The sequence below is a fragment of the Notolabrus celidotus genome, chromosome 8 (assembly GCF_009762535.1).
Source record: "Notolabrus celidotus isolate fNotCel1 chromosome 8, fNotCel1.pri, whole genome shotgun sequence".
Taxonomy (NCBI): domain Eukaryota; kingdom Metazoa; phylum Chordata; class Actinopteri; order Labriformes; family Labridae; genus Notolabrus; species Notolabrus celidotus.
This window is the reverse complement of record NC_048279.1, coordinates 23555990-23569210: the sequence shown is the minus strand read 5'-3', so window position 1 is coordinate 23569210 and position 13221 is coordinate 23555990. Positions and strand designations below refer to the sequence as shown.

General features: G+C 39.5%; 1 protein-coding gene across 2 annotated transcripts in view; it reads left to right on the top strand.

The window, feature by feature from the left end:
• drp2 (dystrophin related protein 2) overlaps positions 1–13221 on the top strand; it is a 185029-nt gene that overhangs the window by 110286 nt on the left and 61522 nt on the right. For both annotated transcript variants that reach the window (XR_004632101.1, XM_034689687.1), the window contains exon 4: positions 8397–8553. Coding sequence is in view for 1 of the 2 variants with exons in the window: in XM_034689687.1 (XP_034545578.1) it covers positions 8397–8553 (157 nt within the window). In the remaining variant the exon portion in view is untranslated. The remainder of the gene's footprint in view (positions 1–8396; positions 8554–13221) is intronic.

The window sequence follows — 13221 nt, the reverse complement described above, 5'->3', positions numbered from 1 at the left end:
TCGTCGGCTGGAGATATATTGGCAATGCGGAACTCAACCAGTCAAAGTGTGATGTAAAGAGCCTGGGTTTGAGCCTGCTAGACAACAGCTACATGTTCCCATCTGTCAGTCATGTCCTTATTTGGGCAAAAACTAGAAATCTTAATATCTTCTGAACCGTTGTTAGAAAAATATTCACCCCCCAATACAGTGTGTGCTGATAGAGAAATTAGCTACGTAGAGCCGAGCCGTTTTTTGAACCAGGCTGTGAACATGTTTATTAATGTTGTAAAGATCATCTTTTTGAATTGGTGTCTATGTGGTTTCCGGTGTTTCTGCAGCCAGCCTCAAGTGGATTCTTGATGAACTGCAGTTTATAACACTTCCGCATGGGCTTCATAGTTTGAGACCGGAGGTTGCCGCTTGGTGTGAATGCATGCTTGCTTGTGCGACTGTGCCAACTGAAGTAAAGTTAACGAAAATGTTTTTCCACTTCTCGTTTTCGTTATTTTGTTCATTTCATTAACGATAATAACCTTACTGTGCAGCAGAGAGAACAGATGCTGACAGCACATCTCAACAATCAGACATAAAACCAGAGCAGCCTGGACCTGGTGCTATTAGCAGCTTCAACCCATTTCCGCTCTCAGAGTCTGATTTGGAAAAAAGAAACATCCTCATACCTTTTTTTGGCATGATTTTCGTTTTTGGATTTTTACGTTTGCTGTTTTATAAATGTATGTGTTTATTCATTTATTTATTTGTTTTCATTCAGAGGTACAAGCATGTAAAATTGACATGTACGGCAGTACAGATTTTGTTGCATCAGCTGCTGTAAATCTTCAAACATCTACATCATTTCCATTTGTGGGGAAACAGCCCCAGTGGCTTTTGTTACTCATCAAATGTGTATCCCACAAATCTCAGTTTGATGGCTGTTGGAAGAGATGCTCCAGGCAAGACACTAAAACTCTTCCACCAAGAGAGAGGTCTCTGAATGCACCAGACACGACACACTCTACCCCTACAGTGCAGGAAATCAAAAAGGGAAGCAGAAAAAGGGAGAAACCGGGGAAAAGGCTGGGAAAACATGAAAATGCTGTTTGCAGTTTACAGCAATTACGGAACATAATTTATTTATGCCCAAGTTAAAATATTGCATCTACCTACTGCTGCTCTCTGAGACTAGACTGCATCAGCCCTACAATCTGGGCTGCATTTATTTTGTGCAAAACCCCAACATCCTCAGTAGGTGAAAGATTACAGCCCTCCAAGGGAGAGTCATTGGGTCTAAGGTGTCCTATGCTGACTTATTGAACTGAGGTTTTTTTGTAGAGTACTACGAATAAGTTTCATTTGAGCCCAAGATTTGGTTACATATTAGCCAATTGGCTGATCGGTTAATTTTCTTGCTACACCTTATATCTCATTCCTCTTGATGTGTTTGAAACAGATCCGCAAGCAAGAAAGACTGGTTTGTAGATCAACATGACATTTTTCAGCATTTTGACAGTCACAATTGCATAACTGACAAGAAGATTATTTTCATGTTTTACAGAAAAAACCTTCAAATTAGATTATACTAGAATGAAATTGGATTTATATACAATGGGTTCAAACTTATTTTGATGTAGCAGGTTAACATTTTTGCTAACACAGCTAGCATATCTTAGAAACAGTGTCTATCCATTATTGGGTTTTCTATATATAAGTTTCAGTGATAAAATGTTCGATATTAAAAGTTTGAGACTTTCTCTTAGTGGAAAGAGTTTTATTTTATTTGACTTACTGCATTTGCTGCACTTCAGATACTTTTATTTTCCTGATAACCTATGTGAAAATTCTGTTTTGGTGGTTGAAGAATAAATGTTTCAAAGACTATCTCTTGAAGTGTGCCTTCACTTTTCACACACCTCAATGCAGAGTCAGACCCACTACTTGTGGATGCAGTTGTTGTTTCAACTTAATGTGCTAATACATGATAAGAGTTCTCCAATTTCTATGCACCTCCATGCTGTGGTTACACAACGCAATGCAACCGTGCAAACCAACACACTTAAAATCAGTGAAGTGCAATACTAGAAAGCTTGGCTGTCAAGTTACCCAAACCTGAACTTCATCTTAATAAACTAACAAAGTGACAACATGACACATTTAATGTGTTACATCTTCATCAGGCTTCACTTAAGAATATATACACAGCGAGGCATCCTCTGAGATTTACAAAAAAATACGTACGGATCTTTGAACTTTCACTCTTTCATCTAAATATTGTGATGTAATGTCAAAGTGGCCTATCACACACCCCTGCACTTTTTGCCAGCTTTCGCAACATGCCTGCAATTGAGAGAGAGTGACAGAGGCACAGAGAGAGAGAGAGAGAGAGAGAGAGAGAGAGAGAGAGAGAGAGGAAAGAAAGAAAAGAGGCAGAGACAGGGCTGTGCTCAAAGCTTCTCTGCACCCTGAGGCAACACAGTCGCTTGCTCGATCTCCTCCGCATTAATTAATAATAGCACCAAGCACTAAGCCTCCCTCTGTTATCTCTCCGACTGATTGGGGAGTTTGATTTCTATTTGACCATGTTATTTACTTTGGATGTTAACTGTCAAGAAATGTGAGCTTACACCAGTTATTAATATGCAAAAGAGTTTCCCAACATTTAGTTACACTGAACACAAAACTCAAGGTTTGCTAAACAGACACAAAATTTAATATTTACACCCACACCGTTGTGATTAGGATTCCTATCCACAGCTCAAGGACACATGGAGGCTGATAGGTACCCCAGCTTGTATTTGTGTATTTACATTCATAACAAAGGTTGCTCTCTCTCTCTCATTTGAATCCTTAGCTTGAAGCTAATCCAGTGGCATGATCTTCATTACCACAATACCTGTTATTTTGACAGCAGATCTCAGTGTAAATCTCATTATGTGTTCCTTGGAGAGATTGGGTGTATTTTCGGCTTGGAGCTGTTCTTTGGCATTTAAACAAATTGATCTGTATGTTGAATGTGTCTTACATGTCAAACAGCATCCCACATTCATGACTGTTGCCTGGCATTAAGCACCTGATATAGGAACCACTCTCATCACATAGCATACAAATATTACAGCTTTTAGGCTTTCAAATTACATACATGCAGTGAATAGGCCAAAGTCCTATTTTGCAGCTAAGCAATACATCAATCTTTACATTAAACATCCATGATACTTTCAAAAGCATTGCATCTAATATGAGAGCAAACATAGCAGAAGACTCCATCTTGATCTCTTCTAGCTCTGTTTTTGTCTCCACCATTGACTGAATATCAAGATATACAACATGTCTTCCCCTTCTCCTGTTTGCAAAAAGTGAGGCCAAAAATACTTCAGTGGCAGGCTCTGACATATCAAACCTGCTTCAAACAGAAAGTGTGTCGGCTGCATGGTGGCTGCCGAATGGCTTGATTTTCATTTAAGCATGAATGTTAACAGATTAGACGGTTCAGACAACCTGCGTTAGTCCTCACGTGCTTTTCATGTTCATCTCACACGCCAAAATCTAGAGAATAGAAGGCTTGCCTATTCTTTCCGCTAGCCATATCAGCTATACTTATGTCAAGTGATAATATGGAAGCACTTACAGGATGATTTTCAAGGCAAAACCTCAACCTGTCCTTCCTGTGGAGAGACTCTCCTTGTTTTCACACAATACTTTTTTTCTGTAGTTGCATCCAGGACAGTTATTTGCTAAATTAAGTCACTTGCAAAGCTCTTTCTTAGTGTGCTTCTGAACTTTTGTTAGAAAGTTGTCATATCACATTGGCTGCAGATAAGCAATATTAATTATTAGATAAGTTACGAGATATGTTTCCTCTTGTGCAATCTCCCATTACTCCACATCTATCTCTTTGCCCCTGTCTCTGCTAAGTTGGTGTATTTTAGTACCTGTTTCAACACAAACAAGCCAAGAAATTTGAATAGTAGATAGTTTATGGGCTCATTCTGGGTAAATCTTATGGGAGAGATAAGGCTGACAGCAACATCTCACGCCAGCAGCATGGAGCTTTTGTGAATGCTGTAATGGCATAAGCTTTAGCCGTCATACAGCCAACACACTTCCTGTGTGAAGTGGGCGTCAGTTAGGTTTTTTGAGCACTAGGTATCAGCTGGTAGGTCTGCTGAATTGCAATCCCCCTTTCATCAATCAAAGCACATATTTAACTAACAGATAAATGGCTAAGATTTCTCAACTGGCACAGTTTATAGCACAACATATTTTTTGGCTCCGCTTTCGGGTCGCTGTCATATGTCCATCTTCTTGTATTGCTAGTGGTCCTTAGTGTGAACCACCAATGAAACATACCTGTATGCTATTTTGTTCAATGTTATAAATGATCGTAACAATATGCATATAATGTAATACAACTACTAACTACTGACTTAACAAATGCTAACAAAAACTTAAACATACTTATTTAACCCAAAATGACCTCCAGAGAAAACGAGTAAAATTAGGCAGCTAAAGGGGTGTAAGTAAGACCAACACAGAGCTAAAAGAGACTGAATATTGCATTACATTTGAGGGATGGCTGAAAGCACAGCTCTAAATGAAAATCAAAGGTGAAGATTTGAAAGTGTTGTGTTTAGAACTGTTTTTTCTCAAACTTTATTAATATTCGGTTTGTGCTCTTTGACTCAAATTGGTCTTCTAAGAAATAACACGTAATAAGTAACTATCCGTTAACTGTTTTGGTCTTGACACAAACAAACCCATAGCTCTAGGCTTCTCTAATTAAAGGCATCAGAAATTCACCAAAAATGTATCTTTAAAAATGATATCACGACTCTGCCACTGTAGATAGAAAAGCATCAGTCAGCCTCTCATACTGGCAAACCTTTATCCTGGCTCCCCTTCAGCTTAGCAGGGCGAGAGTTGTTCTTGGCAGCGCCCACCATGTGACGACGGTTCCATTACAGCTCAGGCAGCGCTCTATTTGTCTCGCCCTCTATGTGTGTAATGGAAGCAGCAGTGATGGGTGAGTGTACTGTGAGATGTGTGTGTGTGTGTGTTTATTTGGGCATGTCTCTCCATAAGGGTGTGAAACAGAGAGAGGTCGTCTGTGTGGTTTGAAGCATTTGAAACTTCTTTGCAAAAGTGCCAGGGTCGTCTTTTGATGGACAACCTTACTTAGACACAGCAGAGGCCGGGGCTGGCTCTGATTTGAGTCAGAAACATTCAAGCTGTATGTGTGTTGTATTTGTGTGTGTGTGTGTGTGTGTGTGTGTGTGTGTGTGTGTGTGTGTGTGTGTGTGTGTGTGTGTGTTCACGCCTGTTCTGGAAAAGCTAAAGAAAAAACTGTTCCTCTGATTCAATTACCACAACAGGCTGAGCTGAAGGGGCAACAACAGGCTAAGGGGACAGCATGGTCTGCTGGTCTCACACAAGTTTCCTGACTGGGGGTTTAACAGAGAGGGCTATCACTTCTGAAATGTGCACTTACAAGCTTGATTTCACCTATCCCTCTTTCTCCCTCTTTCAGGTTTCAAAGATTTTCCCATATGCCTTTCTGAAACCAGCATCCCTGAAGTGATACGTAATCCCTCAAGTGTCAGAACTCATCTAAACCAAATTCACTTTGAAGGAAATTGCTCCTCGGTTCTTTTTTCTGGCACTAATGCGACACCGCTAATGGCAGCATGCTAATGGTTCAGGTCAGGTCATAATGGCTGAGGATTTTCTTGCTCTCTTTGGTGATATGCACAGTGCTTTGCACAGGAACTATACCCCTTGTTCTTTTACACATTTTACAATGTGACAATCTGTATTTAAAATACACCCTTTTGGCCTTTTTAAGTGTCGGCAGTCTGATTATCAAACACTGGTAGCCAAAATAAGCAGACATCTTTGGGATGCACAAGTCCATTGGGGCATCTGTGGCTCAGTGGTAGAGGCAGTTGTCTCTCAATTGCAAGGTCTATTCCAGGTCCTGCTGTCCACATGCCAAAGTGTCCTTGGGCAAGACACTTAACCCCAAAACTGCCCCTGGTGCTGTGCAATCGATGTGTGAATGGGGTTAGAAAACACTGCTTTGCATAGCAGCTTCAGCCATCAGTGTGCGAATGTGGTGTGAATTGATGAATGTGACATGTAATGTGAAAGTCCTTCGAGTGGTTAGAAGACTAAAGAAAGGACTAAAAAACACAACTATAAAACTATAAACACAATCAATTTTTAACCTAAAGGAATTTGTTTACTTGATATTCATGAGAGGTATCTCAGAAAATAAATCAAAGCTTCTCATATAAAACATTTGCAAATAATTTTGGAAACTATGTATTTTTTATTTTATTTTGAAACGGACAACACTCAACCGGAAGTACTTCTAACTGGAGCGCGTGACTCTGTTTTTTCAAAATGGTGACTGGTTGGCGCGATAATTCTGTCTGAGTGTTTTTGTCTTCATGGTAGAGTTTAAGGAAGTTTGATAGAGAGCTAGCTGTGGTTGTGAGAGTTTAAAATGTCTAAAGTCCAAATTGTTTTTTTTCTGTTGTTTCCTGACCTGCAGTCAAATCCACTTTATTTGAAACCATAAAAGGAAAAGATACGAAAAGATATAAGTGGGAAGAATAGCCTTCTTGTGCATAGAACGGCATGTAAATCCCATATGCCAAGAATTCACAGTTCGAATGAAGTTAAACATTTTCAAAACAATAAAATCCTGTAAAATGTTTGTCTGACTCTACTTTGGCTTTCATCTGAGTATCAGTTCAATCACATTTTAGCACTGCTCCCCCTCATTTACAGTAGTCAGCAGTGACTCTCAGTCTGTCTGTTTCTCATTCTGGCTCTTTTTCTTGCTCCCACTCACCATCTCTGATGTGACACTGCTGGAAAATTGTGATGTGCAGGAATAATATATTTGAGTGCTGGCTTCTGCTGTGTAATTGAAGTACTGGGACGCTTTCCCACTGTCCTCCCCCCAGCCCCCCTTCCAACCGCCTCAGTGCCAGCTGTGCCACTGATACTCAACAGTGGTTCCCTCAGACGTCTCTCAAGCTGCTGGCAGGTGGCTAGCAAATAAATATTCTGTTATTTGTTCCTGATTCACTCCAGTAAACCTGCAGCAGGACTAACCTGTGACTCTGTGTGCCTCACTCTGTCTGACATGTGCCAAAAGATAGAGTATCTGCTGTAACTGACAACAAGGCGGAAATGCACTGTTCGGCTTGGATGCACACGCTTCTGAGCGCACTATTTTTTGCTTTGCATCCTTACCAGTGGAGGATCAGTGTTGACTTGCAAATTATAAATCTGCATTACTTATATGTTGCAATGTTAGTTAGAAAGACCTGGACTTAGAAGTACGATGTATATGGTAGAGTCAGATAAGACTATTTGAAACAAATTTTAAATCAAACTTTTTTTCTATCCCTTTGACTGGGTCACTGTAAGTGTCAACTTCCCAGAATCCAATTAATAGCAGGACAGAAATACAAACATTATCTTAACTCTGGTATAGCATAATTCAAGAGCAGCTTTCTCACGGATAATGTGCGACCGTAACGTCTTAACACACAAAATTAAGTTATAAATATACTATTTCTGGAGCACTATGTAAAGAAGGGGTTTCATACCAAATATGAACAAGCAAAACTACAAGGTTTGTACAGAACAAACAAGAATTAAAATGTGGTATGCTTACAACTGTATTTATTCATAGTTGGATTTTGCTTTTTAAAAGAAGAAATAAATGTCGGTCACCATGGATTCATTTAATGTATCCATCTGTTAAAACTAACAATGCTGCTTTGCGCCTTTTTAGCTATGTTTGGATTTCCAGGGGGAGTTATTTCATTTATCAAAACCAATGCAGGTTTGAAAAACCACATTGCCAAAACCCAGCTGTAAATACAAAATTTTGAAAAGTAACATCAAAGGCAAGACTCAAGAAAGATTCAACACAATTCTTCCCATTGTTTCCAAGCTAAGTACTGACCTTCACATGGCCGATAAAGGCTTTCAAATATCTTCCGATTTCTACAACACACCTACAGATGAACATAGCTGTCCAAACTTAACTAACTAAATGGAGACATAAGAGGCCATTCAGGTCAGCAGCAATAACCCAAGAATCAGACACAATATTTGATATAAAAGACATGATCATTATAGTATTAACCTCCCTTAGTGAACTGCAAAATGTCACTGACCTGACCAAATTACAGTGATTGTAGGTTCTCTATCAGCGTTCATCATTGACACTTGCAGCTTTGAAGCAAAATATTGAAATATTTTAATGAAGTATTCAGTTCTACTCTAAATACCTTGTTGAAATGTTGGAATGTGAGAGGCAGTGACCCACTTTAATCTATTGAATACTGTAACTGTTTGCATAACTAATCGTGTGTTTTTGTGTATGTGTGTCCTGACAGGGTGCGGCTAGAGGCCTTCTCGGACAACAGCGGGAAGCTGCAGCTTTCTCTGCAGGAGATCATAGAATGGCTGACGGCCAAGGACGAGGAGTTGTCAGAGCAGCTGCCCATAGGAGGCGACGTGGGGGCTGTGCAGCACCAGAGAGAGTTCCATCAGGTAATGTAGAAGATGATCGACTTCCAGTGCAAACATTACACATCCAGAACAAATATTGATAGGACAGAGTCTTGACTCTGGCCAAAACGATATATCTTAACGGTATGTCTGCTTGCTAAAGACAAAGATATACATCCAATCAGAAACAAGCATATAAATGGGTCCATATGTAATTGCGGTTACATGAATTCTATGAGGGACAGTATAGAGTGCCCTTTCCTGCTTCAATGCCTTATTTATGCCTCCATGTGGGAGCAGATTTGAAATGGATTAAAATGGTTATGTGCCATGATCTGTGAGATTTGTGTAATGGCTCTGTCTCTGAGACATGAAAGACAGGGGGTTGGGAGGTTCACTGATTTTGAAAGCAGAGCAGTTTAAATGGATTCAATATTGTTGCTGGGGACAGTTAACATGGTAAAGAAATTTGTGGAGCAGAGAAGTATTGTTAGTTTCATGGCCTCTCAGAGTACCAACAACAGGTGAGAAAGGGAGTAGAGAATTTGCAGATAACACATAGTCCTTGTGGGCAGCTTGAGTAGAAATCACAGATATTGATCACGGTGAGTTTATTGTCCGGCCCGAGTCAATACTAGATAGTTGAAACTCTCTCTGAGTTCAGCTGTCATTGATACAATTGATGAAGGTGGGGCTTTGTGCACTATTGTTTGTGTAGGGAACAGAAAAATATTTTCTTGAAATAAATGGTTTATTGAATGTCCAAACAAACATTGTTTTAAAGGAACAAGGCACGAGTTGCACAGAGAAGTGACTGAGGCAGGGTTATTGCCAGCAGTTTTTGTATTATGATGAAGCAGAGGCTATGTGTTGTGTATGTAGAACTAGCTTATAGCTTAGCACACTTTTACTATGTCACACTTTTTTTGGATGTAGCTTCAACAGACAATCACTCTTTGGCTGTTGATACCTCTGGTATTGTAATATGAAGGCGGCAGTGCTAAAAACTGAAGGTACTTCAGTGTCCACTCGAAACTTGCTCTGTAAGCACTGGAAGCCCAATTAAAACCCATTAAAAACATATTCAAAGCAAAAATAAACATGTTTACAGCCTGGTACAAAAAAGCTATTGGTCTGAATAGACATTGAGGTTGAGGTTATAAGGTTATAAGTTTTGCACAGTATGCTGACTCGACCAACAAGCAGGCACACCATAGCTGTTAGTTAGGATTCTAAAGGCCTGCTTCAACTCCAACTCTTTGCCTCTTTTTAGGTTGTTAGGCTAGCCAAAAGTTAGGTTGAGTCAGCATTTTAATTATGGCGACAGTGTCCATAGGCTTCAAAACTTATCACAGAGACTACATCCATGCAGATCAAAGTGTCCTGAACTGACTGTTTATAAGTGCAACCGTCTTAATGTACACATATGTGTGTGATTATAGCACTTTTATCCAAGCTCAAAGAAAATATAGCCATAGTTCCACAGAAGGAATGTATTTTTTTGTAACTTGGACAAAGTGTCACCACCACTTTTATCTGTGTGTAATGCACACTTTTCCTTACTTTCGTATATCAGCAAGGACAACACAGCAGCATTACATTGACAGGGGTGTAGGCTAAATTATTCAACTAAGATATAACACAAGCAAAAGTGTTGAGAGAGAAATATTGCAGATTCAAAGGCTTAATACAACCTTGACTCGAAAAACTGAGTTAATTAAAATTGTCATACTTTTTCTGACCTACGAGAATGTTTTCAACGTACACTTGATGGTATTAAATGAAAGATTGTGAAAATACGTGGTCTTTATTTTTCTGATAAACTGTTTTGTCAGAGAATTAGACAGAAGACAATTTTAAAGTATTTCTTAAAATGTCTGCCATATTTTTCATAGTTTGAAAATAAGGGCAAGTCATGTTGTGCAAGTTTGTGCAGTTGAAATCATGGAAATGAATTGCTGCACCAGAGATAGATAGAAAAACACAAATTCTAATTGAATTAGTTTGAAGAAAGAAAGCATACTGACTAAAAGTAATGATTTAAATGTAATGTCATTTTATTGAATAAAACTAGACTAAAATGTTTGGATTTCTTCATCCACTAAAGCTAGATTAAAACTGTAGAGGTCATAAGAGGCATTTTCATCGAAAGACGAAAACGAAATCTCAAATAGCTGCCAAAATTATCACCGCTGTACCCTACAAAAACTCACATTTTACTGAGTGTAATTATGGTAATGGTAAATGGACTTGTACTTATATAGCGCTTTTCTAGTCTTTCTGACCACTCAGGGTGCTTTTACATTAATTGTCACATTCACCCATTTACACCCATTCACTCACTGATGGTAGAGGCTGCTCATTCACACACTGCTGAACAACAGCAGGAGCAATTTGAGGTTCAGTGTCTTGCTCAACGACACTTCGGCATGTGACTGTTGGCGCTGGGATCGAACCACCAACCTTCCAATTGATAGACGACCGACTCTGAGCCACAGCCGCTGGAATTTCTTGTCAAATATTTAATTGCACTTAGTACAAGCCACATCGACCTGACATAATCTTAGCCTTTTTATAAGAGAGGAGAGGTCAGTGGATAGAGCTGGAAACTCGGGGGGAGAGAGAGTGGGGGAATGCCATGCAGGAAGGGGGCCGCAGGCTGGAATCCAGCCAGGGCCACCTGCTATATAAGACAGTTTTATTTCACACTACATTCAGCTAAGCTCACATGTTGTGTTTTTCAGCATTTTGCTCTCCTGTGCCATATTTAATACATGTTGTCTCCACTCTTACTCACAGCTGTAGCCTAACTGGTGAAGTCTGGTAAATAAACACACTGATTTATACTCAGCCACATGAGGAACACTTGCTTAGTATAAGTTATCTCTTTTGACTTTCTGCTGAAGTTCACTGAACACAGAGGTGAAATTACCACAACTCACCGGAGCGCTGATAGCAATGGTAACTATTTGGTATTTTGTTTTGTTTTTTACTATCAAAGATTAAGCCTTTAGGGACCTTCAGTTAGAGTTGCTGACAGCAAGCATCCTCCTCCTGCTCTTCCTCTTCCTCAGATAAGTCCTCCATGGTTCAGCAATTCTGAACTGGCTGGTAAATCCCTTCAAGGGCTCGTCTGGATGGAAGGACAAACAGCTCACAAACTCAGAGACTGAGACCACATTGATCACAGCAATAAGTGCTTTTTGATTTTATGAAATAATATATTCATCTTTAACTAATATTGCCTCTAAAACCTTGGATTATAATCTGATTTAAATTTCTGGTCGTTGGTCTGAGTCCTAGTTGTGTGTAATGGAATAATCTACTGAATAACATCCCAAACATACACCAGGTTTCTCTGATCTTATACCTGAACCCATACGCTTGTTTCATTATATTGTCTTCCCACGTCCTCTCAGGTCTGTGTTGGCGTGCTCTGACAGTCTTTGATTGATTTTAGTTGGTTCACCTTTCAAAAGCTTGTTTTGGATATTTTCACCCTTTGGAGAATACAACAAAATGTAAAAACTATCGATTTCCATGAAGGGAAATTAACCTCTTGAGACCCAAGCTTTTGTTTGGCATGCTTTCTTATTTCACTTTCTTCAAGCTAGCTGGGACTTGTCAGAACCGGTCAGTATTAAAGATAGGAACTATATCTGAAAAGGGAGAAGTTTTAGAAAAATCCTTTATATAATGCCCTCATATGTGTTCAAGGTTCAAGGTTTCTTTATTATCCCCGTGGGGCAATTTGACTTTCAGTCAGTGGTAACATAAACAAAATAGTACAACAAATCACACCAACATCAAAACATTCAAAACAGTAACAATAGTAACAACATAGAAACAACAGCTATGCGGCATCGTTAAGCAGGCTAGCTGCAACAGGGACAAAAGAGTTCCTTTTCCTATTTGCCAGAAACCTTGGTGTAATCATAGACTCAGACCTTAATTTCAGCAGCCACATTAAGACAATTACAAAGTCCGCCTACTATCACCTTAAGAATATATCATGGATTAAAGGACTTATGTCTCAGCAGGATGCAGAAAAACTCGTCCATGCATTTATCTTTAGCAGACTAGACTACTGTAATGGTGTCTTTACAGGACTCCCTAAAAAGTCCATCAGACTGCTGCAGATCATACAGAATGCTGCTGCTCGAGTCCTAACAAGGACCAAAAAAGTAGACCACATCACTCCAGTTCTTAGATCTCTACACTGGCTTCCTGTCTGTCAGAGAATAGACATTAAAATCCTGCTGATGGTTTATAAAGCCATGAATGGTTTAGGCCCAAAATACATTGCTGATCTGCTGCTACTTTATGAACCACCTCGACCTCTGAGGTCATCAGGTACTGGTCTGCTTTCAGTCCCGAGAGTCAGAACGAAACATGGTGAAGCAGCGTTTAGTCAATATGCACCACATATCTGGAACACACTCCCTGAAAGCTGTAGGTCCGCTCCAACTCTCACCTCTTTTAAATCCAAGATTAAGACTTTTTATTTGCCACTGCCTTCCTATCTTAGATTATTTTAACTCACTTTAAATTAAATTTGTCATTTTAATTGTGTTTTTTTTATGCCTGTCTGAATGTTTCCACTGCTTTTAATGTTTTAATGTAAAGCACATTGAGTTGCCCTCGTGTATGAAATGTGCTATACAAATAAAGCTGCCTTGCCTTGCCTTGCCTTGTCCTGCTATGGAGATG